The following is a 27,413-nucleotide window of genomic DNA, read 5'->3' as shown; positions in this document are numbered from 1 at the left end:
TGTTTTTCTTTTTTTTAAAAAAGGAAAAGCTTGTCATTTTTTAAAGCAAGGTCAAGACACAGAAGCAAGCAGATGATAGGGTACATTGCAAAGCAGGGTGGCAGCATGGATGCGGAGTGTGCACAGATTAATGTAATTTGTATGAGCCAGACTTCAACATCTTAATTACTCATCTTAAGGTCTCAGTGATTATGTCAATTGATCAAAACCATCAGAAAAATGCCTTCTCAAGGGATAACATGAGCAAGGAGGGAATGCTACATCTTTAAAGGTTAAGTGACTGCGACACCTCCGTGAACTGGAGCCTGAGTCAGCTCACGCTGAATGGCAATGCCAGAATCCCACAGCACCCCACTTCTGCCGACGCTGCCTCTTCCTCACCAAAAATCATAAACCATTTCTCTCCCTCTGTTCTTCTTCCCTAGACCTTCAGCCTGAGGATCAGATTGAGAAAAATGGTTTTGCTGAAGTACCCATTACTGGCAGCGTCAACCCAAAACTTACTCAAATGAGCTTGTGCAATGCTCCTAGACATTATCACCCGGCAGATAACGAGGTTGTGTTCGAAATGCTGGTCCTGCTTAAATGCGTGGAGCAGCCCATATCTCCAAATCATTGCCGTGTGTGTTTGCCTGCATCCTTCTTGCAGAGTCCCCAGGGATCCTCTCCTGTAGTAAGAGTACGGAAACGACCCAGCTGAGACTCAGAACAGAATGGCACCTCTGGTGAGCTCTGTGTTGGGGGGATGGCGACCCATGAACTGGCATGATGTGGGCTCATTTACATCCCTGTGTCTGTGAGGTAGCTGGAGTTTGCTTAAGGTACTTGTATGGAAAAGTATTGGAAATGTTGGTGGGTCAAATATTTTTGGGAAACGCATGTTCAACTTCCCCTTCATTTACGAACTTACAAAAACACATCTGAAAAAAATGGTGGGTGTTTTCACTGTTTAGATACTTTCATTCCTACCAATATAATTTCAAAATTCCCTTCACCTTTATTTTTGGTTGTTTTTTTTTTCTTTAAGATTTATGCTTGTAAATTCCCAAAGATGCTCCAGATCTACTACAAAAATTCTATTTTTAGCAGAAGAAATTGTCTTATTCCACCCCCACCACCAACAATTCCTTTTTTCTTGATGGCAGGGGGGAGCTGTTTTTCCAGTGAGCCAAAGCTCCATAATTCACACAGTAATTCTGCTGGCTGCTATAAAAATAGCCACATCTTCCCAGTGGATTAAGCTGTCTTGCACACCAGACTAGCCAGTCCGGACTGCTGCCAAATGCTATATTTACATTTCCAAACTAGAATCTGTTTCTAATACATTTTTATGGGGAGTTTTGACCCTTTATATTTATTGTTAATGAGCTTTCATCTCTATAATAGCCTTTTATCCCAAAGGATCCTGAAGAGTAATTGTAATAACCTGGCATACAAAATATACACAGAAATCAATTTACCCACCATTGAAATGTAGCCATGACTGGAAGGGTTGAGAATAAGCAACCGTTCAGCAGAAAGCTGCGCAACGCTGCCGAGCCGTTCCCATTTGAGTGGCAGGGAGAGCTAATTACCTGCGCTGGCTGTGGTCCAGGTGAGCAGGGTTCATCCACAGGCCTGCAAAGCAGCTTGCAGAGCAGATATTTAGTGAACTGCAAGGGCTCCAGAGCTTGTCTTTGCAGGTTGCCCAAAGGCCGTGGGTAGCTGCACACGTATCCAGCAGGGAGATGGTGCTGGTGGAGCCCACAGCATCAGCCCCTGCAGGCACCCGGTGCCGTTCAGGCAGTGGCTAGGAAGCTGCTGGCACAAGCTGGCCTTGCTGCTGGGCATCACTCCTCTTGCTGCAGCGGACAGTACCTCCCTCGGATTTGCACCGTCTCGCTGCTTAAAGCAACCTGCTGGCATGGACCTGCGGACTCTAAATGCGAGCTGGGCTCGGTGTGACTTCTCAGCCCCACGCAGCATGAGCGTGGCTCTGTTTAATCTCTGTGAAGGGCTAGGACCTCCTTGTCCATTTGCAGCAGGCGAACAGTGGCTTTCAATAAGCCATGCCGATGCAGGAGGGTAGGGGAGCAATAAGTAATAATGTGACCATCAATCACCGATTGCCACGGGCAAGCCTCGGCACGCGAGTCGTCTAAAATGCTGCTGCCCGAGTGGTGTAAATATTTTATTAATGACTGCCTCAGTTTGCAGCGTTTTCATTACTGCTCACACCAGTAGTGCTCACGCTTTGTATTATCAGCAAAGGGAGCCACTGGGCATCTTGTTTCCATCCCCCCAGCCCCTGGGCTAACGGGGAGTGCTGGCAGCTGCAGCAGCCCCTCTGAGCAGGCGGGAGCCTTCGGCAAAGGGAAGCGATGCATATCCCCAGCAGAAAGGTCCTGCCAATGAACTGTGTAACCTGCCGTTAAGAGGCTTTTCCCTTTCCTCTTGCTCTGGTTTTACCATTCACAGTCTGCCTGCTGCAGGGGAAAAGCCTCTTCAGCGCTTAATCCCACCCAGCCTTTCCCAGTGATGTGCCTTTCGGGCATGCCACTGCATCTGCCACCTTCCTGTACCGCCATTTACCACGGACTATTTTCCATGATGGAGCAACCCACATGCCATCAAAAGACCCGTCATCCACCCTCCTGAGTAAAGTAACATTCTCAGTCAAAAGGATTTTACCTTTTTTAACCCTCAAATGACACCGGTCCAGGTGAGAAGGAGAGCTGAGTACCCAGGACCCCTGACTTTGCTGGGCACTCATCCAGTGCTTGCAGTGGGACCCCTGGAATGCCCCTGCCACTGCTGGCATTTTAAAAAAGCAAAAGCCAAAGAGACAGAAGGAAAAAGCCTTCCCTTCCCCCGTCCTCTCCTGTAAGTCATTTTCTCTGGCCTATTTTACAGGAACTGAAAATCTATTAGAGGAATAGCTTAATCCGGTTTGACTGTAATAATTAGGGTGCTTTAAAAAACCCTGACTAATCGTATAAAATGTGATTGTAGACAGTTCAGTGCACGACCCTTACACTTATCACTTGAGGTATTACTACAAACCAGAAACAGCTGGCAAGCACGGAGGAGGATACAGGGGGGGCGGGGAGGGGGGATTCACATGCAAAGGGGCAGAGACTGATCCTTTTCTGATCTCCTACCGGAGGCACTGGCAGCACCTTGAGCTGTCTTTCCAGCAAGGATCCAAGCACCAAGCCACCTCCAAGGCCCTGAGCAGACACCTCAGTTTTCACCGACAACGTGTCCTGCCAGCCACGGGGCCCTGCTGTCAGCACCTCCTTTTCTTACGCTGTTTTTGCAGGCAGTCCAAGAGGATTTGAATCAGCGGTGGAGCGATTCTCCCCAGGGCACGCCGCAGTCAGCAGATGTTTGTAGCAACAATGGGCAGCTTTTCCAAAACAAGACAGTCTGCATTAGTCAAGCAGGATATAGTATTTTAGGGTCATTGGGTTACAACAGAAAAGCAATGCTTGCTTCTGTGTCTCAGCTGGTAGCAGTCTCTTTTTCTCTTGCTCTTGATCCTTCTCAGGCTCCGACATCCACAATTTCTTCCTTCCCTTCCAAGCCCAGGCTGGGGGCAGCTGTGTTCCCATCATGGCACCACCACACCTTTAGTAAAGCCTTTTTTTTCCCCCATGCAGTCTGCCAGTCATTCCACGGGACTGCTGCTGTTCAGGCTGCCCTTGTCCCCGCACTATGAGCTCATTCATGGGCTGACACTTCTTGTTCATCCCTTCCTACCACTCCAGATAGGACAGACAGTCCAGGCACCCGTCCACTGCATGGCTGTCTCAGAACAGAAATCAACTCTTCCAGTCCCGGTGGTCCACAAGCATATTTTGGTGGAGAATTCCAACTCTGAGCCCACTGCAGTAATCTAGTACAACGAAGAAGATTGCCCAAAGGGACTCGTGCTTGAGCAGGGTCAGTCACAGGTGAAGAGCTGGAGCTGACTCAACTTGGCCATCACGTAAATGTTGGGAGAAGCACAGGGAAGGCTCTTCTTGTTCATCGGTACCATTCAGAGCTAAGAGTGAGGCCTCACCCAGACACCAGCTCACAAAAACACTGTTCTGTAGAGCCAGTCAGGAGCTTTAGAGAGATGACAGCCAGGATGAACCCGCACTAGCACCAGTAGGCTACTTTAATCAGCACTGAAAACACATGATCAGCCTTGAAGAAGGCTTTTACAGACTTAAATAAGATGATGTACTACAATTTCAATTTCTCTCTCTCTCTTGCTTTCTCTGTTACTGTGATTAAAATACGTGGTTGATCTTGGAAGCTCTACTGCAGATTGTACAAAAACCCGTAATAACAACATTTATAGTAATGGAACTTGCAGCTGGAGTTGGGTTGTTTGGTTTCTTCTGCTTTCCCATGAGCCTTCCTTGGGACATTTTTTTTCCATTCTGCTCCATACAGATTTTGACCTTTCTTTTATTAAATAGGAATGGTTATCCCCACTGACACACTTACCTAACAATAGCTAGAGACTTTTAATTCAAATGATTATATTCCTGAGTTTTTTAGATTAAAGTAAACGTACGGTTAGAGTAGTATTGGGAAAGTGGCAATAGAAATACCATGGTCAAATTGTCCTGTGACTCAATGATGCCAAGCAGGCTGAATCCTTTTTAATACATTTCAGAAGTACTCAGTGGTGACCTCTAACACCAGAGTGGTCTCTCTCCTACAGCAGCTCAATTTCACCACTCTGAACACACTTTTTTTTTTTTTTTTTTTTTTTTTTTTTTTTTAAGGAAAGCCATCCAAAGGTTTTTATAAACCATTCTTTAGCTTTTGGGAATGAGCCAATTTAATGCCAGGGTATCATTCCATTTCAAAGAGTTGAAGGATTTGAGGAAATGCAATCTGCTTTCTGAACAATGTGAGATGAATATAGTTGTGGTTTCGTTAAAAACCAAGCTGCAGAGTTTGGGCACAGAGCTCAACTTTTCCCAAGTTCAGCTGTGGCTCTCAGTTTGTCAGCTGTATTTCCCTGCAGCGCTCGCTTTTCCTAACAGCCCTCTCCTGGAGCCTGAGCCAGCACACGTGAGCACTTGTATCTGGAGTAGATGGCACAGGCGACATTGCTGCCAGCCAAAGTTTCTATCATTTGTTGGCCTTAAAATGAGAAGGGAGAGGAGGTCCCTCCGTAAAGTCAAGAATCACCAATAGATCAGCTTGAGTTTTATTACTGTTTTTCCATTTGCAATTGAAAAGATGGGCAGGAATGAAGGGAATAAACCCCCAGCCATTAAAGGGGAAAAGAGCAAGCTCTGAAAATGCCTCCTGAAAGCCAGTCACCTCGGGGTCCCGTGCAAAGGTGCAGGCTCTGCTGCAGCCACACTGGCAGCACCAGGCACCCACACATCACCACCCACCACCTCCCAGCCCACAGCACAAGTCACAAAAAATAAACCTGCTGGAGCCACAGAGACGCTCAGTCACATCTAGCTTTATTTTAATCCCGTCAGAAAAGTTCAAGAATTACACCAAAAAATACTTCAGTCTCTGCTACCTACTGACAAAAAATACACCACAAAATTATAAACTGTTCAGTGGTTTGCTGGAGTTTTGATTATTGGTGGAGGGGGTGGTTTGTACATTTTGGGTGAGAAATGAATTTACAGGTGGCAGGGGCAGGAAGGATATGAAATCAGACAATGGCATTTGGCACTACATTTTTAGCTACACTATACAGTTTTTTTATCATGACGCCTGTTAGGACTGAGGAGTTCTGCCCTCATTTACACCCTCTAGTGTCTACGTATGTGAAATGGAGGGCAAAACTGCCAATGCAGGGGAAGAAGGGACCAGTTCCTAATTTCCATCCCAGTCTAGCCACAAATCTGAAAAAGCAGCCTTAGTCAAATGTGAACCTTGCCTTCCCTGGGCACTCTGCTCCTGCTGCCCAGTCTCACCATGCCTGCGACACTGAGGAGCAGAGCTGCTTTGCAGCACAGCTTGCAACTCTGAAAAAAAAGAAACTTTTTTTTTTTTTTTTTTTTAATCCCACCAGTCTGCACTAATTGCACAAGCCATTTGTGGGGAGAGGATGTTTTACATTGGCCAGGACTGGATTAAGCCTGGGGTCTGGTCTGTGCTTGCAAGCAGAGATTTGATGGGACCCTTGTACTCTGAAAGCATGCTTAAGCCATCCCTCTCCAATTACCTAGAATGACATTAAATACTGAAGTATCCAAAACTGAAGAAGGGAAGCAGGAGCATCCCATTTCATGGGTGAGGGAAAATTAGGGGCCAAAACGTCAGAGGCTCAGTACTCTTCTATAATGTCACCACTATTGAGAAGCTCCCCAGTTCATAATGGCATTTGTTTGCCTTTTGGTGACCCTCAGGGAGAGGTCCCAAAAGATAAAGTCTCATGTAAATCGCCAAAGGTCATGCAGGAAATCTGTGCCAGAAGCAGAAGTAAAGCCCCAATCTCCTGACTCCTAGTCCTGTGCTCAGAAGTATAATGCTGTCACTATAGCAGCCTCTGTCTGCTTCCATCCTGCTCCATATCCAACCAGGATTTCAGCCTCAGAGCCCAGCCAAGAACAGCAGCATGGTGGTGGCTCATTAAAAATGCCTAGATCTTTCTGGACTTATTTAGGCCACTGCACAGGGGTGCATGTACATGTGTGTTTGCACATGTGTATGTTTGAGGGAGGAGGGGATGCTTGTATTTCTCTATCAGCAAATGAACACTGATACTAGATTCAATTCGACAGCAAAATATCCCCCCCCTTGGCAAGCTAAACATCATCACAATGTCTATGTACCAGGTTCTTTCTGCCTTCTCTCTCAAAAAGATTTCAGCTGTACCTTCACTGCATATTAAGCCTCTCACACAGCTTTCCAGCAATGATAAAACTTTGTGGGATTCTCTTTGCTGCTTTTATCCTCCCTGGTTGTTTATCTAATTTGCTTTTTTTGTTTTTTAATTTCTTTTTCTAACAAATAGTTAAGCAATGATTTAAAAATATTTTTACATCGTAAGGTACAGTCAACATCAAACATGCCTTTGTACAAGAAAGAGCTCGACTCAGTTACAAATCAACGAGAACAATGCACGAAAAGAAATATCCATTAAGATGACTCCTGCACTTGGGTTTTATTTATTCCTGTTGTGCTGTTAGCACAGCACCCTCAGCTAGAGCAATGCAGTATAGACATGGTGTTGTCCCCCCACCCTCCCACTTTGCCCATCACCACTCGTTAACTTTAATGACCTTCTGTCTTGGCAGCCTTGGCTTCGTGGTTTACGGATCCTGAAGACAGCCAGGGTGATACGGCCCGGGAGCTGGTCTGCTTGGCCATGCTGTAGTGGCTGATGACGGTGTAGAACCTGCCCCGCGAGTTGGAATCCTGTGCAGAGTAGTACGCGTCCAGCGAGGCCGGGATGCACCGCTTGTGCTGTAAAGGGGAAGAAAGCAAAAGTAAAGAGTAGTCCCATCAGCCTCAGGCTCTTGCTTTAAAAATCTCAGGGTTAGCTGTTTGCATGGATGACGTTTGACTCAGACTTGGTGCAGCGAGAGCATCTGCTGCGCAGCCCCAACTGCCTTTCAGCGCCGTGGGAATGCACAAAGTTTAGAGTTGGGCAGCAGCCTTCCAAACCTGTTGCTATTGGCAACCCTGATTGCAGGCTGATTTCATCTGTGGATGGGAAACGGGGACTGCAAAATGAAGACCTGACTGGTTTGGTACATTACTGGCATGCACAGAGACCAAGGCCCCTTGCTGGAGCCCTAGCAGGGCTGGCTGAGCAGCCGGCTCTTATCACGTGCTGGACTGAAAGCTCGGTACAGCTAAGTCCAGAATTAATCCTCAGACAAGCAGAGGACAGGCAGAGCAGAGTAAGCTGCTTACATGCTGCTCTGTTACCGTGTGTTATCTCTGACCACCTTGGTTGGGGATGGTAGGAAGCGCAGCCCAACTGGCCAGCCCTTGTCAGAGCTTCTTGCCTATACAGATGCTGCCCGTGCATCTCCGCTGTGCTAGTGCAGACACTTGTGTGCTAAAAACTGCACAGATAAAACAATTTGCTTTGCAACAGCTGTAAAAGAGCAATCAAATGGTAACAGATGTCAGACTGGTGGGTATTCACCAGCGTCGAAGTAGCACCAAGGATACAAAGGGCCCCAGGTACAATTATTATTGAATTATGAGATACTCCAACTCCCAGTTCAGTATGATCAGCTGAAATCTGAGTCTAAAATCTTTATTCTTTTCAGAAGTTCAGGTTGGGATCTGATTCTGAAATTCATGAGTCTGTCCTAACCATTTTTGTATGACCTAAGAGAATAATTCACAATGACTAATGCACCAACATCCTTACTCTATTTTCCAGCCCACAGATTATCCCCAGCATGGTCAAGGCTTCTGTAAGCTTAGGAGTTTACTCACAGTAAGGAGTCAGTGAACTATTTTACAAACTTTTTTTTTTTTTTTTAAATCTCAACAGTCCGGGAAAATAGTTCTCTGTGAATATTCATTATAAAATCATTGGGCCGTGGGATTTAGCAATTAAAGTTACATAGTTTTGCTCTTGATAGAAGCTCAAAAGCACCTAAATATGAACTGCATGGGCAAATTCAGGTTTCCTTTACAAAGGGCAGATGTGCCAGCACTCTGGGAGTTTGCTTTGCCAGTACGTATGCCAGTAAACCTCAGTTACTTGAATGTGTGGGAAGCAAACATGGGATTCCAGCTGCAATAAATCCATTCACAAATATGAGGGATTGTTCCTGAACATCTGTCTGTAGTGTTCACCAAATGCTAATCCCAACAATTACAGTGTAACAGTAGCTGATGGAGGCAGATGCAAGTCCACATTTCCCATCACACTTTTCCCATTTCAACACATACTTGCCAAATGTCCTCTTTAGCCTGGTCAAAAAAGCAGACTAGACTGTAACCATGTAGTCAATTAGAGTCTATCGTTATCTCAGGCAATTCATCTGTCTGAAGTTTCTTACCTTATAAACAAATCCATCTGGGCAACTGTGGTCGTAAGTAAAGGCTTTGTATACCACAAGAAACACTATGCAGGCAAGGAATGCAAGAGCCAGACTTATGAGAATAGTGACCTACAAAAGAAGGATAATGTTACTCTACATATGTTAAAATGGCATATGAGCAACCTCATAATTAAATGACTTATAGTAACGGCCATCCTAACAGACTGCAGTCTTCACTCCACTGTGCAGTACTTAACTAAGCATGGTAATTGAATGAATGCTGGATCCAATAGCCCTGAATTCTCACAGTCGCTTCCATCCCCCCCCAGACCTTCAGGAGCGCACATTCCTGTGTTTAACCCCTTGCAAATGTATGGATTTTGCTGAGGTGTTTGGTGTTCCCAGTGGCTTTGTGTTCCCATGCTCTCAGCTGTTCAACCGGCAGCATCAGCTGCTGGCCCAGCAGGACCCGCCAGCAGCCAGAGTCCACATCGAGGTCTAATCTGTGCAGATAAGCTGCCCTGTAACCATGGCGAGATCCTACTTGTCCAACAGCAGAGGCAGGTGAGCAGATAGGAAGAATGAAGCCTTTGTAGCACAGATCCCTTTGCGCCTTCTGGGCAATGCAACAAGGATCATTTGTACCTCAAGCACCTTGCAGAAGGGGCTACGGGAGAAAGGGAATCCTTCTCTATTTATCAAAGCTGTAAAAGGACAATACCCCGACCACTAACAAAACCCAGCATGTAAATCCCACAGCATGTACAAGAGCAGATGCTGTGTTTGAGGTGCCAGACACAATTGCCTCTTTGGGGCTCAAATATTCCCCCTCTCCTCATTCCCAAGCAGGTTACTTTGCTGCACCATCCTGTTTCTTTGCTGTAGCTCCCTTCTCTCCAGCCCTGCCAGGTCCTTCTTAAATATTTCATTCAACAGCAAGTTTCCTGGCCCCATTCAGATGTCTGGACTGAGGCTCTGATCCTTAATTTTAGCTGAGCTGTCTCCTCCCTAAGGACTGTGCATGGGTCCCAAACGTGGTCCCGTTCTCCACCTCCCCAAAGCTTTCTTGGTCCCAGCTGGTAAATCCACAAATGCAGCACAAATGGCTCTGGACTTCTATCGCCTACATTACAGCAACCCATCCTGTCGAGACTGCTGTCTCACACTGATCGGGATTGGCATGAAAAAAATATCATAATCCCTGGGGCTCCAGTGTTACCATGCAAACCGGAGTTCCTAATCAAATGAACTCACTCACAGAGATGATGGGGGCGGGAACAGCAGTAGGGGAAACATTTAATGCCGCTGCATGGCCAGCAGCATGGGGAGGGAGCTGCAGCAGCTCCCCAGCTTGCTTTGCCTCGCTGGGGCTGAGCACCAGCAGCATGCATTTTGCAGGATGTGAGCCTGCATGGGGAAGGGGCTGCAACGCTCCTGTGCCAGGTGAGCCCATGAGCGCTCATGCTGAGGAAGTTCCTACAGCAAAAGTTTGAGGTCAGGGTTTACAGGAGGGATGGCAAACAACGAGGCTTTCTCCTACCCACAGCCTCAGTCTGTTGGCTTCAGAATCCCACTTCCTCATCATGTCACCAGAAGCCAAGCCCAGGGCGGCAGATTTTCCCTGGTCACATCAAAAGCCACCCACTGAGAGAACTGCAATGGCAGGACACAGCAGGGACTGTGTACCTGACCCTGGCTAACGGTCCCACATGTTAAACATGCCCCCATCCCCAGATCAGGGTTGATCCAACTTGTACTAAAAGCAATCACTATCATTTACTGCCCGAGCGAGGGAAAGCCACACATTTTTCAGCTCCCTCTAGTCATTCAGGGTTCATCTGCCCTTTTGTTGTTACTGTCATGTCAGAATCCTCTTTATTTTCTTGCATGGGTGTTCAAGGAAATTGAATAGTAGGTACAGGCAGAAGTTGTTCCTTATCTAATATACAGGAGACTGGTGATGGCAGAAAGTGGGGAAATACAGGGATAATGCCTACAGTATAGAGGACAGGTTTGTCAGGAACAGCAGCTAATAAAGAGCAAGGTGGCCACATCTCAGAATTCATCAATAGAATTTTATCAATATAACAATAATATTATGTAATATTAGTACTATTATATCAGAAAAGATATACTAATTGCTTAATATCGGTTCACACTGAAGTTTGCTCTAACTCTCCCCTTTGGTTATCATATCAGCTGTAATTCTGAGAACCTGTATGACAGGCAATCCCTGCACAGACTTGAAGGGGCCACTGTAATTACTTGCTGTGCAGGAAAAGACTCCTCACCCTCACCAATCCTGCAGAATGATGCATTGCCTGGTGAGATATATTCCTACACCGCACACAGCACAGTGGGACTATTAGGGAAGCTAAAGCAGCCCTGGCAATGCCACCTGCAGTGCTGGAAGATCCTGAGCTACAATTTTGGTGGCTGTTTTAAGACAAAAAGAAAGAATGAAGGTAAATCTGCATGCATGGTGTTAAATCCGACCCAGCACATCCAGTTCAGAACTCAGGAAAGAGAGAGGTGTGGAGACTACATCTAGCAGGAGAGATTCATAAGTTCATTGTTAAGTCAGAATATTTTAGAATAAAGCGTAAAAAAGTAAGAAGATTGGGGCTAACAGTTTTTTCCCATGATGAACAGGTCACTGAAGTCCTGACCTGCCTTTTAGAATAACTGCTCATATTAACCTCCTCCTTGGGGCCTAATCTGCTGCAAAACGGGTCAATTAAGCAAAAGGCAGCTGCAGAGGGAGAAGCACTTACTGCCGGATCTCATAAGAGAACATGTGTAAGAGAGTCCCAATGAGCAGGAAAGGTAGCTGGTAGGAAAGGAGTGCGGTGGTATGAATTGCACTAGTCTGACCAAGCAAATATGGGCTCCACCTCCTCTCCATCAAAGTGCACGAGCCTGCAAGTTTGAATAGAAATATCTCAGAGCGGCTTTATGGTAGCCCATGGGTTCCCAACCTAGGGGAGCAATATCCCTTTTCATAGTGCTGAAGTCTCAGTTGGATTCAGGGAGATGGAAAAGGAATTTGCTTTGTTTTCTGCCCCCAAAAGAAACTATATTATACCTGAAAAAAAATGAAAAAAGGTGACTTTGAAAAAGTGTAGTCAAAACGAGAGACTTCCGTGATTAAGTATGCTAACACTCTCTACTTTTTCCAAGAGGAGACCTAGGAAGAAAGACCCCTTTCCACAAAGACCCATCACAACCCAGCTCTGGCAGGCCAATGTAGAAGAGCATTTCTCCCTGCAGAATACATGTCCACCAACTCTTCTTCATTTAAAAGGGGAGCACATTAGGTCTTGTACTTCCTCCAATAATAATTTATATAGTAATACAAAGACGACAATGGCACAAGACCCTTTGAGGTTAGTTTGAGGGCACTAAAGGAAGACATACATCTTGCTCTACCAAAGCCGATGCTTAGAGGGCAGCCCTGGCTAGAAATTCAGAAAATAAGAAATTCTCAGCTCTCCAGTTTGGTTGCTCTGCCCTAAATACAATGTACAATGAAATTAGAAATCTTGCTTGGGTTAGGCTGAAGGAACAAACTTGTGCTCAGGGCAAAGGAAGAGACAAAGGGCAACGAAATTACACTGAATGCCACCTGGGAATGCATGGAGCGTAACTCGGTGAGAAAGTACCTCTTGTTCCTAAGAAGTGAGAAGCTGCTCATCCTCTAGTCCTCTTTAGTAAATACAACCTGCATCATCAGGGCTAGCAAGAACTGCACACCAGCAGGATGCATGCACCCTGTGCTGATTCCTCCTGCTCTAATGTCTGCCTGGTTCCTTTCTTCCCCTCTGCATCACCGTTTCCTCCATCCCAGAGGGATTCATCAGGGCTGACTGCAGCCAGACAAGAGGCTGTGAAAGGGGAATATCCCTGAACTGTCAGATGTCTCCCTCGCCCGGGATGGCTGTGTCTGTCTTCCCCAAGAGTTGCCACCAAAGTTGCTTTGAAGACTTCCCACTCCAACCAGTTAACATGGACAAGTTCTTCCTTTAGCCTTCAGAAAAAGAAAGAACCAAGCTGTCTGGAGCGAGAATGAACGTCCCTTCTTTTGTTAAATCCCACGTACATGCACAGCTCATGGAAATGACCACCAGTAATGCCACCTGACAGGTTCCTTTCCTCCTGTCTGCCCACTGAGCCCCTAAAAATAATAAATCCCCCTCTGTTCTGTCTCTCTGCTCTGGCAAAGTGCTGACACCTAATTCATTACCTCCCAGGAACTGGTCCCTCTGCTGAGCTCTCCCCTCCCTCCAGGGTGTAATTGAGCCCATTCTCACCTCCCTCCTGCGGTTTCATGCACTTGCAAAATTACAGCGTGACACAATATTACACATGATGATACATAGTGTAAAATTGCTCTGGGATGAAATGTCATGTAAGATGTTAAAACCCAGAGAAAAGGGAAGAAACCTCCCCCGCCCCCCCCCCCCGATATTTTGCCATGCCAGAGGTAAGATCTACCTCTCCAGCTATTCCAAGAGCATACAAAGCATCGTTAACATTCAAACACCAAAGAATCACAGAGCTGCAATACCTAATAAACCTCCACTTTTTTTTATGATTAACATGAACCTTGGCAGTCTCTAAGCAATATAAACATTCACAGAGGGGAAATAAAATTTAGTGAGCAGATAAAACCGAGAAGTGCTGCAGGCATGAATCTGTCATGTGTGACTGCTGGAGAGGGTAAAAGAAGGGAGGGATTTGCCTGCCCTTTCCCCAAAGTCTTATACGATTCCCATAGGTTCCCTTAAGAAGGGAGTGTCTGCTGGAATGAAGGAGAGAGAGCATCGTTACCACACTAAGAAACACCCCATCCTCCACAAAACACAGAAAAAGGCCCTTAACATCTCTGAAAGATGATGTCAACCTCACATTAACAGCAGCCCACTTGGCTTGGTCCCTCCCCACCTTTTCCATAGATGAAGTACATGTTGCACTTTCACAACAGCACGGATATAAGAAAGATATATCCTCATCAGGCAACAGGACATCAGCTGACAATAGGTTTTGCTCTAGTGAGGTACCTAATTGCAACGCTGTTCTAGTTAACCTGGCTTTCATGCTGTCCATTGGAGTATCCTTCCTACACTCTTTGATTTCAACAGCTGCCCCTGATTTTTTTTTTTTCATCAAAAATTCCTTTTTGCCCTCTCTATCTACAATGAAAAGCCTTATTTAAAAGCAAACCAGAGAACAATGCCACATCCAAACAGCAGGGCATTCTTTTAATAGGCTTTTCCATTGTAAGGTTTCTACATTTTTATTCCTTATTGTTTTCCTTGGCAAAAATTTGCACTCTTGATTTTCAGAGAGGGTGTGCACCCTTCACTGCTCATGGAAGTCAACAAGAGAGGGGAGCTGCTGGTCCCTCCAAAAATCGAGCCTTAGGGGCTCTGACAAGCTGCTGAGCTACAGAGCCTGCAGGTAGCTACACACCAGCACAGGGCTGGCACTGTCACACAAACCCGTGAGGTACTTCAGTGCCTGAGAGTCCTGGGAAACCTGAACTCTCTGGAAATACCCAGGGGGAAAAAAAGGAAGCAGAGAAAGGCGGATCCTGAACAGGGGTTGAAGGGAATACTACTGCACAGAGCCAATATTCATAAGGATGGATTTTCAGACAGTGTAGGTGGGGGAAGGGTCTGTCAGCAGATGGCAGTTCCCTCAAATTTATGCACTGTTTGAACTGAGTTGACAAATATTTCTTTCCCCAGTGGGGACTGGATGCAGACAGCTCTCTGTTAGCATGCAGCATCCAGCCTGTGCTGGGGAGTTGTGGGCTGTGTGGTTTTGTTCCCACTTAAGCCACATATTACTTGCATTAGCAGCTGGAGGAACATAACTTACAATCACAGCCCCGGCATCAGGGCTTGTCATTCCACCTTTATGTTTCGTTCTCAGGCTCCACTGATGGTGTCACACACTGTGAGGACTCAGCATAAAAATGGTTAAAATAAAAATTGGATCGGGAAAGAAAATAACATGGGCATTCAAATGCAATGCACTTTGTAGTGAAACACGAAAGAAAACATCCTACAAAACTGTGAAGCAACGCTTCTTGAAGAAGGGTTGTTTTTTCTAACCCAAACCACAGTTCTTCTATGAAATTAATCACAATTAATCTACCAAATTTATTCTGTATAATATGATGAACAGAAGGAGCTCAGTAAGATTCGACAAAGGTAAAGCATTCATATGGAGAGCCCCCACATGGTTTGAAGTAGGGCTTAATAAAAGAAATACAGCCCCCTCTTCTCCCACCGAGTTCCCATATTTGATGGCATGAACCAGTCACTTAGACCTAGATCCATAAAGGCAGTCAGGTGTCTAAATCTCCTTTAGTTTCCTATAGGACACAAGCATCATTAGGCACCTTCTGTAGGCTTAGGTGTCTTCAGAGGGGTAAGAAATTGTCCATTTTGGATTTTCACACATTGCTCTGACACATCTGCCTTCAGGTCACTAAAATGGGTTTCCAAATGGGATGGTCAACTAGCTGGTACGGCACTGCAATCCTTTGCGCTCCACTGCTAAAGCTCAAACCCATCACTGCTCACACTCAGGCAGTAGCATTATCTACTGTCTAAAAATCATTTGGAAAACCACTGTGCTGCCCTCTCTTTGGTGGAAAACAGCTGCATTCGGTCCAGCTTTGGAGGAACTCAGCAAGTATCACCTGGTGTTTGTGGATCAGGCATAAGCCCCAGGTGCCCAGGCACTTGAAATCACCCTCCATTTGCCAGCTAAGAGGAGCAGTTCTCAGGATGCAAACAGATGATGTGATGTCTATCAATCTGTCTGAAGAAAACAGTGCAGAACATCTCTTCTGTTCTCATGCAGCTCTTGTGAGAGGCTAGCAAGCAGGGGGTTTCATCTGTGTGGGTGGCACTTCTTCAATATCAAGCATGATTTTTTTCCAGAAGCTGGCAAATAAATGTTTGACTCTGGACACCTTTCCCAGTGCTCAGGGCATGCAATAGATGCACTTATATACACTCAAAATAGGAGTACAGCCAAGAAGATGCCACAACCAGGAAAAGCATTTATGTCTACAGGAAAATCAGCCAGACAAGCAGCACCCAGAGAAGAGTTAGTGCTCTCAGAGCGTAGAGTTGTGTGTTAGGAGATCAGTTTAACTCCCCGATAAAGATAATTTATCATGGAAAAATCCCCACAAAGTTCTGCGGTCTTCCTAGTCCTAGCTGTAACGTGAATAAGGGATCTCAGAAGCCAGATGCCTCCGTTCCTGCAGTGCAGCCTCACCCTCTTCACATTCAAGTTGTCAGGAAAGGATGCAACTGCTGATGCCATGTCTGGTTCTGCAAGATACCTTCAATGTTGATGGGTATTGGGAAATTTTGTGACCTTTAATAGGCAATTCAGTTGAAGAAATTATCTTGGTTTTAATTTTCTCTTTGTAGAAGAAGACAGACTCTGAATGAGACAAAATTTGTTATAAACAACATTGGCAGAAATTCTGTCAAGGTTATTTCCACAGAAGGGCATAAGAGCTATGCTTGGGTAGGCAACAAGGTTCTTTCCATAGTCCATGGCAATGCCATTACACCTGGAGACTTATTAATCCATTGACAACCTAGTTAACTTGCATGCAAGAAAAAAATATGACAAAATCATCAATCCATTTGCCACAGGGCCAGTCCCTGAGGTCTTGCCGCTCAGCAGAACGGTTTCAGCTGTTAAGGGCATCTCAGTAGATGTTCATACACTCATCATGTCATTACAGGGATTTCTGCTTGACAGTGAAAAATTCAGGAAGGTAATTTTTTTCCCCTTCATCTCATAACTTCTTTCAGCTGATAATTAGATTGACAACATTAGATCTTGACATGAAAACTACAGCTAAAGTGAAAGACTCAGGAGCACTTCCGAGCTCTTGGATCCAGCTGTCTATCCTGGCTGCGTCCCACCTGTACGCCAGGATGAAATCCAAGTGTGAACCACCCCACCATTTGAATCCAGGTTGCTACTGTAAGAAAGCTCAGGCATGTAGGCAGGGAGTGAGCCATGGGCTGGCAGGATACAGAGGGATCGACCAAGGCAATAAGGAGTCTGAAATACCCTCCAGGAAGAGCTGCTCCACCGTTCCGACTCAGACAGAGAAAAGCTGTGGTGCATTGCCCAGCACCCTGTTATACAGCTGGATCCCTTCTGCAGGTAATGATTTGGCTGCACTCCAAAAATGGCATTTCACTCCAGATTGTTAAGAATCTTTTTGCAATAAGTTGCTGATTTTGCTGATTTTATGGCAACAGCTTAGCCTCTGAAATTTTGAAAGGCTAACTGAAAAAAAGCGACACAATTGGGTCTTCACATTTGCTTAGTATGGTTCAAGATGTAGGATTTGTCCTTTACTATTACAGCACAGCTTTATTCCAGATGGTGTGCAGATTCCTAAGTAACATCTCTTGGGAGATGCTTTATAAGAGGGAAACGTCCTTCATCACGTATCTAAATCTTCCAAACCACAGGAAAATACTCAGTGCTGCATGGCTTCTTACAGGAAGCTTAAGGGATTGGGGGTTTTGTTCCTTTATCTTAGAATTCATAATTGTAAACCAGCTTGGCCCCAGTTCTCCTAAGAACACTGAACGCTGCCCATGAGGACAGTATAATCTTGGGGTCCAAAAACATCTCACGTTTGCTTCAGTATTTCATGGGTTCCTTTCAGACCACACAGCCCAGCAACCAAAGTCCAAAAGACACACAGAGCAGAGCAAAGGGAGGGTCATTTCTCCAACTGCCCTAAAGCTCCCAAAGTATGCACCTGAAACAGCACTAGCTGTCTGCCACCCAGTTTGCTATCCCAGCCATGTCCCCCGTGCCTCGACCCATCCCTGCGTACACTGCCCCACCACAACTAAACCAGTGAACCTCCCCCAAGTTTGCAAATCTTAAAAAAAAAAAATTCTCTCTTCCAAGATGACTACATACCCACCAGCAATTCCTCTGCTCTGCGCCTCATAATGCTGCAAGTGCAGCACAAGTGTAGAACAAGAACACCGTGTTTCTAAGCAATTTGTCAAATAATTAAATTATGCACACAATAACTAGCTGGCTCAATTATATTAGCCAGTCTCCATCATGTAATATAATTTCTAGTGGCTGTTTAGGCACTAATAGCCTCAGATCCTTTTAACTGTGTCTGGTGCCAGCTGCGGTCTGCATGATGTCTCTCTGTGCCAAGTCAAACCCCTTGAATGGAAAATTCACGGCTCAGTTTCCAAGCCCCCCTTCCTTATGGAAGTTCTAAAATGCCATTTTCAATAAGGATGCTTCCAACATTGAATAGTGCAGAATTTTCACTTAGGTAAATAAAAAGCTCCATTTGGTTTGCTTTTTCTTTTTCTGCCATTTAATGCCATAAAAAGAATCCTTCATCAGAATAGGCTGGTATATTGAGATGCTATAAAACTGTTTCTAGGAATACCAAATAAATACATGGACTTTTTGGCAGACCATAAAGGTATTTAAAGGTCTTTTCCCCCACCTCCTACAAGAATATCTTCTTCCTTTTTCAAATATCGTATGCCTTCCCTTCTAATTTCTGTGACTCTGCCGCCTTCAAAAGAAGAGAAGCAAACCCCCAAAATTACACAAGCGTGATGACTCAGGAACACCGCTTATAAAGGTGCTTTGTTTCCCAAACCCATGGTCCTAATAATGCCTGACAAACCATCTCATGAGCTGAGCAACGCTGGAAGGGGCTTCCTTCCAAATCGCTAATTTGAGACTGGTTTTCTATTAGTGGTATTGCAGCGGACAGATACGTCACCTCCCCAGCCAGCCCCACATCAGTGACATGCTGCTATGTCCCACTGCACTGTGCAAAGCTTGGCTGTGACCCTTCCTCCGGTCACTTCACATGGGACATGGCAATGGATGCCTCAGCTCATCGAGGCCCCTTTTTAAATGCATTAACACGCATACAAGATATATCAAGTCATCAGTAAAACGTCTCCTTGCCCACCTTCTGCCTGCCAAGACGCCTCTGAAGAGTCTCACACATGCAAATCCTCCCCCTCTCCCTGCTTCCCTCACATTGGATTTGGTGCAGGGAAAGCATTAGGAGCCCTGAGCAAGAACAGGTTCAGGGATCAGCACACAGCAGCACTCCTGGGAAATGCAGGTTGTGTTGCTTGTTCTGCTGGTGGCTTTCTTTGACACCTGAGGCACACTCGGGCCCAGCTCCACATCTTACTCCCCACTGCTACTCACAGACACTCCAGCAAGATCCACCCAAAGCTGCAAGCATCTAAGTCCCCAAAAGCTTGGCTTTTTCTGGGCCCGTCTGGGCAAAACCACCCATCAACATCATTCCACGGCCAAGGATCAGGCTGGTTCTAGGGAAAAGCTGAGGTCTGTTTGCTTTATGGAATTACCTTCTTTCACAGGCAGGGCAATTTTCAAAGCAAACCTTTCAGACTTGAGTATTGATGTACTGGACTAAGGCACAAAATGGTATTCCTCCAGGCATGGTTTTTCATGTATTTGCTTTTCTCATCACTTTATTGTATTTTGATTTTACTTATGACACTACCATTTTCTTCATCAGCCAGCAACAACAGAAGACTGGATTTAAAATTGCCCAGAACAATTTAAGCTCTTTATATGCCAGGGCACATGATAACTTTCTCCTACCACTTCCCAGTCCCATGGACTTCTTAGATAAAATGAAATCAAAGGTTAAGCTTGCACAAATTAAAACACCTCTGTTCAGTGCACTCTTGTGGTTAAAAAAAATAATCAGTTGGAAGTTCGTTCCTTCAAGAAGGTCAACATATTCACATGATTTCAGCACCTATGTCTACTATCATGGGTCAGGAAATCCAGTTAATAATATGACAGCACTCATGGTCCAGTGCACCCATCTCTCTCAGAAAACTTACTCTTATTATGTGGGTGCTTCATATGAGGACGAAGTGATGACTTGGCGAGCAAAGTGTCCCCTGGGTAACTTAAGAATTAAAAGGCTTTCCATTTTAAATTAGAAATGTGAAGCTTTATTGCTGCAAATGACTTACAAAAGCTACTCTTTTAAAAACAAACAACAAAAATGAATAATCTAGCTGATTATGATGCCTTCAGAGGCGTGAGGCCAGTTCCATTAGCTGTGGATCTGACCCAACAGGCTTAATACATCTGCAAGTACTAACAAGAGGGAGCTCAGGTCTGTTTAACATTCAGTCAGAAGCCTGTGCTGCTTTATAAATACAGAGAATGAAACATTATATGGAAAAAAAAATGTACCAGTGAAGCATTTCACTTCCCTGATTATTATTTTTTTTTTTTTAGCATTCTGTGGTTTGGCTACAAGACTCAAAATGCACTTCACGACAGTCAATAAACTTTGCCTTGGCTTCAGTCAGCTGAAAACTCTTTCCCCCTCCATCCCATTCGGTCCCTTTTGCTACATTAGCCAAACTATCATTAGGCATATTTCATTCCACCTCAAACGATGACAAGAAAATTACCCAACAAATAAGGTTTACTGTGGAGTGGCAGAGGTACCAGAATGAAACATGCATTGTGCTGTTGAAGACAAAGATGCAGTGTAAGAAATCATTCAGACTAAGTGGAAACCGCAATTATGTTTTGTAATTAGCAGGATGGGTATCACCATGCAGATGCTTATGAAAGTCTTCAAGCATTTTATTCCAAAGCAAAGGGTCGGTTGAGGTTTCTGCTCTTTCATCCGCCAATGTATCACGGTTTAGAGAATTTATTCAGCAGGTCTACCCCACAAACCCTTAGGCATGTGAATATTCTCTGCGACTTCCAATTTTAGACATTTTCTACATAGCAATTAACTTTCTTCTTCTCTCCAAAAATCAATTAAAGGAAAAAAATAACCCTGAACTAATCTCTGCAGCTGATTACACTGTCAGTGCTCACAGATGGCAAAAATAAAATATATTTCAGATGTTTTTTCTGACTTTGCAAAAGAGAATGTGTCTGTGTTTCTGTAAAAAAGAATATAAACCGAGAACACACTTTAAGGAACGATCCACTTCCTATAAAAGCCATGGTGGTTTTCTTGTGCTTTGCTAGGTGGTCCCTAAGCCAGTCATATAGAGCATTCTAATTAAATCAAACTACACTTTCCTTGTGTGTGTTTTAGACATGGAAATTCTTCCTGGCTTTACCTTGTTGGGACCTAGCCTGTACCAGAAAGCCAGGTATTAGCTGGGAACACTTAAAAAAACACGCAGACTTTTACCCAACCAGAGGAAACCTTGTGGGGTTTATAGTACCATACCTGGTGATGTGATCAGAAATATCTGTTTTCTGGCAGCTGAGCCAAAAATCCACATTTGGTTCATCCTCACAACTCCGAATTGTCAACCGATGATCACAAATGGCTCCATCAATCTACCTCCACACAAGCTGCGAGGCCAACCGGGACAGATATGACCTATCCTCTTCTCTTACCATTACAGCCAGAGGAGGAGAAGAGTGATTTCTGAGCTCAGGCAGAAGGACGATGAGCAACATCTCTCCTGCCCTTTCACACACACCACAGGTGAGTCTGAATCCATGCACATGCTAGTTTGTAAGTAGACGCAAGACCAGGTGGGGCTAGGAAGTGGATTTTTGAGAAAGGGGATATTGTGACCCTCTGCACTGCAATGGAAAATATTCAACCTCTGAAGACAAGACAAAGCTTGGGCTCCAAAGACAAGTCACTCCATCACTGTCTGGAGAAGACTTAGGTGCAGCCAGAGCTGCCTGACACCCCTGCCAGAAGAACATGCCCACCGCATCTGAGCCCACTGGGAGATGAGATTGCCTGATGATAGTTGAGAATTCCCAAAGGGAGTCAAAGCCTTTGAATCAGTCCCTGGAGACTGAAATCAACCCCTTCATACTGACACGTCCCCCTAAGCCCCTGTTTGAATGCAAGGCTCAACAGGAGACCACTGTACCGTCCCCGATGCTGGTGCCAGTGCCACAAAATGCCTGAATGCTATTGCCACTGCTCCTCTGTGCCTGCCACCTTCCTCTGCTTTGTCCCTTGCTCTCCAAAATCACACCGCTCATCCAAGTGCTGTGCAGCTTGGAAACAACATCTCAGCCACATTAGCAATTATTACCGAAGTGAGAAAAATCTCTGTGTATTAGAGCATGTTCCCTCCCTGGAGCACCACTCGCATTAGTCAGTGTAATGGGATCTTTCAGCAGCCACTCTGCATCTTCCAGATAACTGATGCCATGTGGCAGTTGCCATGGTAACATTGTTATTGTTAGTATTAAAAAGCAGTAAGGAAAACTGTCCTGCTCACACTCAGAGGAGTCCTTTCTGTGAGTAACTCCTGCCCTGTGGTACCTTAACAATTAAAGGAATCTTTAAATTTATTTAGCTATTGAATGGGCACAATGAAAAGCCCCATGCCATTTTTCTGGGATTCATTCCTCTGCAGATTAGAGGAAGAACTGTCAGCATAAAGCAAGAGACTACAGGTGAAAGCAGAACATCTATGGAGAAATTTGCAGGAACCATGGCATGGAAGGGGAGTTTGGAAAGGGGGAGCAGGGGGAGCCGAATGAGAGGAATGCCACATTTGGGGCTGGGGGTGTGTGCAGCAAAGCAAGGGAGAGTTGCCACCTACACAGCTGCAAGGGTTATGTGCCCTTTAAAAACAAGGGCAGGGTGGGCTGGTAGATAAATATATGCATTCAGGGAAGTGAGGTGTTTCTCAGAGCTACGCTCACGGTGCAGACATTTGGCAGTGCAGAGGCCACACAGCAAGTCTCTGCATGCCACTGTACAAGACATCTTGTGCTCACATCTCAACGGATCTTACCTGCAGAAAGAAAGGGACCGAGACCTGCTCCTCACCTTCCTCCACAGGCATAAAATCCTGGGACTTTCCTTCCTTCTGAATTGCAATGCCTGTCACAGGAGGATCCCTCCACTACAAGATCTAGCTGAATACCCTAGGGATTCAATGGGTCACATTCTAGTGATGGGAGCAGAGGAAGCATCTTCCATTTCAGCAAAGCTGCTAATAACAGGAAATCAAACCCTGGCCCTGGCCCAGAAAAATCTTTCTTAATTAGGAGCTAAGCATTTCCGATACTGGCTTGTTTTTTATAATAAACAATTACTGCATCAGTGTCTGCTTTGTAGGGTGTGGCTGGAGACAAAACCGATTTTGTTCTTTCACATTAGGTCAGAGGAAAATAATTGTTTCAGTATGAGCATTTCAATAACTGAAATACTTGAATGGGTTCCACTATATTTTAAGAACCTGATGAAAAGTGTGGCCAATAATTACATCCACTGGTTACTGGATCTGCATGTATCAGAACAGTTTTAGGGTGGAGGGAGAAGAGAGCTGGTCTAATAAGAAATACAGTCATTGCATACTCAACAGGAATGGATTACACAGCCAGTGACTCTGAAGATGGATCTTGCCAACTTGTAGCAAAACGAGTGAAGTTCCCAGTCTTCTTCAGTGAAGTAATGATCAATACTTACAGATGATTTTTCCAGGTAGATAAACTGCTCATAAGAAAACATCTTACATACCTCACTTCCTCCCCCATACGCCCACTCCTAACTTGTTCTGTTAAAGACAAGTACATAGTTTAATTATTCCAACCCTGAAAGACCGGTAACTGCAACTTTCTTAAGAAAATGATCCATGAAAAGGAAAGAACTGTGGAAGACATGAGAAGTCAGATAACTATGGTAGGCAACTATCACCCAACTAACCGTCATTAAATCCCTGTCTCCCTGAAAAGGCAGTAATTAATAGCTCCGTGGCACTTAGCGATAACAGAGGTCAAACTCGTTGCATGTGAACTTACTTGTGTAATAAAGACAGCAATTGGCACAAAACCAGTAACCGGCAGGCAGTTATGTGTGTCAACCCAACGCTCCGCGTTGTGCACCTACACTGAAAGACCCCTCCAATATCTTTCCTGGTGCTATTTGGAGATAAAAAAATCTGGGCAAACTCAGAGCTAGCACAGCTCTACCTCTGCTCACTGGGTGTGACTGGATAAAGCACAAAATTCATCAGCAGCTATTCTCCAGCTTGTTTCATCTTGAGCAGGGTCGTGATGTCTTGAACAGAAGGTTCAGCTAAGTGACTGTCAAGAAAGTGGATAGAAGCTCAGGCTTCACCTTATAAATGCTTCTGGTTGTTCTCTGTGTTATCTGGACTGATTGGAAGACAAAAGGAGTCACTGGAAACCCTGTCCTCCAGAAGTAACAAGTTTCATTCAATGGATAACCTGCTTGAAAAGCAAAAGAGCATTTGATCTCATTTCAGTACTGATAAAAAGAAGTAAGGGCAGAAACTCATGGGAATGATGATACTTACATATAAGAGACTGTTCTTAAAAGCTGTAACATAGGATATCACTGGCAAAAAGAAGTAGTAAGCCCTGCCTCAAATGCAACAGGTTAGATCTGTTGTCCCGCACAGGAACATCACACCTGCAGACTTTTTCTAATGCACCTCGGTGTCACCACTGGATGCCAAAGCACGGTAACTTGAGCTACCTTCAAAGCATGCAAAATGGAAGGCAAACACCAGACACCATTCCCCTCCAGACTGAGAAACCTCGGTATACATCATTACTGCAAAATAAGATCTTTGCAGTTCAAAAACATCCTAGAGGGACACACTCCAAAGGTATAAACAGTCTGGAGGAGGCAAGGTCTATAAAATCACTGCCAGTCAGCTTAGCAAAAACGTTGTCATTGCTCCTCTGTGAAGGAGTAAAATGATAAAAAAAAAATATTTTATGTACGGATGGCTCAACGATAATGCTATTTTAACATCATTTTCTTGTAACCCATCTACACACAAGTATTTAAACAGCTGTTATAAAGTATGTATGGGGTGACTCATCCAGCTGAAGAATAAGCCTAATTGGTCAGACTTCCAGGACACTGTGTGCTGAGCTATAGAGAATCATAATCTCATCTATTAGGAGATGTGACAAGTTGCAGAAGCTATCTAAAATTCCTGGAAGAGGTAGTGTGAAATAAGAACCGTTGCCTAGGGACAGTCTCTTCTTTACAATAATTAAAGAGCTCAGATCTGTGCTATTCTGGATGGATGAAAAATATGCATGCATAAGCTTAAATTCTGGCTTTGGCTTACTCATGCGAGAAAGTTGTCTAATAATTCATTAGCCTCTTCAATAAAAGATGCCCAAAAGGCAGAATAAAGGGCATCTGTGGATTTGACTGTCATGTTCATATGGTCCCAAAATTTCCCCCAGAGATCCTGCTCTTCTGTATAATGCAACTACATGACTCAGAAAAAAAACCCCAAGAACTTGGGAAGAGTTTCCTTCTTCCCTAAGAACATTCTCTCTCACACCAAGTGACCAGAAGTAGAGAGGGAAGAAAAGCACTTCACAGACTGAAACAGAAATGTTAAAAACCCCTCCAGAGAGGTTATTAGTGGGTGGGGAGCACAGTCATAAATATGGAGTCCAGCAGCATTTTTTCACACACACATTAATTTTATTCACTTTGCCGTATTTCTGTTTGAATTGCTGGTAATGCTACCATTTGGGTGAAAAATAAAATACAAGGTGTCTTACTCTGTATTCACCAGTAGCAGACAGGATAGGATCTCTGGGCTATTTTCACATCCTCTTACTGTCCTTTCTCTTTCCCCAATGTACAGGTACCATGTGCTGAGATGTATTGCTCCTCACACACAGACTAGTAGAGCTGTAGTAGCAAAATGGCTCCCTACGAAAACCCTTGAACTCAAGCATTGCTGTGGACTCACACTAGTTGTACATGCATTTCCCATACAGCTCTCACACATTTGGCGTGCACTAAACCACAGTTTAGTTTAAACATCCAAGTCTACCCTTGGATGGACTATTGGCCTTTCCCTCCATCATTTCTTTTGCAGAAATCCAGGGGATTATTTACGTGCTTCTACCAGTGTGTAGCTACCAACAGCCCAGTTCAAGTATAGAGGAATACTTCAATTTTAATCAACATGTTAACAATAAGATGTGGATGATATTTCCAACACATCACATACTGGAAGGCTATAGCATAGCATATAGAATAGCAATCAGCCAGCAAAAGAAAACACAATGATCTCATTTATATTATCTTTTTTTAAGCTTTTAAAAGTGTAGCCAAACTGAGATAATAAAAATTAAGTATTTACTATGATTTCTTCTTACAAAAAACAAATGTAAAATGATTTCATCAGTACCAGATAATAGGCCTGCTTATAACCAGAGGGCAGTATTTTTAATAACTTCACTAAAAATATGCACTGGTACAAAAATGTAGCGCAATAAAAAAAAAGTACAAAAGGTAATGAAATATTACCTATTATCTCAGCTCATTTTTGTCAGGAAATAATACTACAAACTTAATACGATAAATGGAAGCCTTATGAAAAGCAGGCAGGGAGAGGCTTATAGTCTTATCCAGTATTAGACGAGAGGCTGAGTGATTAATAAGTTGACATTGAAGAGCAGAGAATGGAAATCATATGGACTTTGGGGAAAGGAAATAGCTTAAAAATGAAACTGTCATGCTGCCAGGCTGCCTAGGAAGAGGCACAGCTCCCACAGCCAGCCCCAGCGTGCCACAAAGGGGAAGGCAGCTTAAACCTCTGTCGGTCCGTGCACGCGGCTGGAGCCCCCAGCAGCACTTGAAGAATGGGAAAAATAAGGTATTCTATAGAAGGAAAAGATTAAACGAGATTTATCCATAGCAGTGGATGAGCTATACATCTAACTTATGAGCCTCCTGCACACACAGTGTGTAAGGCTGACCTGCTCTTGATTGCCTTTTTAAATAGCAAGGCCAGATCTTTTGACAGGATTGAAACTTTGTCTTACACTGACCTTAACGCCGTTCAGGGCTGCAAGATTAAGTTTTAAATAGCCAGTGAAACACCACTACTTACAATATCAACAACGCCGTTTACTGAGGGTCACAAGCCAAAACATCACTTCCAGGAGGCACTACACTTACTGGTGTTTCTCGGGCACATTGTGTCCGCTTCTGTTCTGTATATCGCTCACCCTGAAAAACCTCTGCTGCAGTTTCCAAGGCTGGGGTTTTAACTGTGGCTAATTCGTTTACGTTAAACAGAGTATTATATATATATATATATATATATATATATATATATATATATATATATAAAAAATATAAAATCAGTATAAAAATAAGATGTTTACTTTACTAGTGGTACCAATGGAGAGTCACCGTTGGTGGTAAACAGATGCTACACATGCAATAAGATCAGTAAAGAATTCAACCAAAAGCAACAGCCTGTAAGCCCCTGGCGAGCTGTTTAGATCAAAACATGTGATGTCCACTTAAAAAAACCCCAAGAATCTATAAACACTTATTCACAGACTTCTTAAGAATAAATTATGGTT

General features: G+C 44.3%; 1 protein-coding gene across 1 annotated transcript in view; it reads right to left on the bottom strand.

Annotated features, from left to right (window-relative positions):
- Positions 1-5,446: 5,446 nt before the first annotated feature.
- NSG2 (neuronal vesicle trafficking associated 2) overlaps positions 5,447-27,413 on the bottom strand; it is a 37,870-nt gene continuing 15,903 nt past the window's right edge. The window contains exons 4-5 of the mRNA XM_055812939.1: positions 8,985-9,095; positions 5,447-7,422 (exon numbers count right to left, since the gene is read on the bottom strand). Coding sequence (XP_055668914.1) covers positions 7,231-7,422; positions 8,985-9,095 — 303 coding nt within the window. The 3' untranslated portion in view covers positions 5,447-7,230. The remainder of the gene's footprint in view (positions 7,423-8,984; positions 9,096-27,413) is intronic.

The sequence above is a fragment of the Falco peregrinus genome, chromosome 8 (assembly GCF_023634155.1).
Source record: "Falco peregrinus isolate bFalPer1 chromosome 8, bFalPer1.pri, whole genome shotgun sequence".
NCBI lineage: Eukaryota > Metazoa > Chordata > Aves > Falconiformes > Falconidae > Falco > Falco peregrinus.
This window is presented reverse-complemented; position numbering and strand designations above follow the sequence as displayed.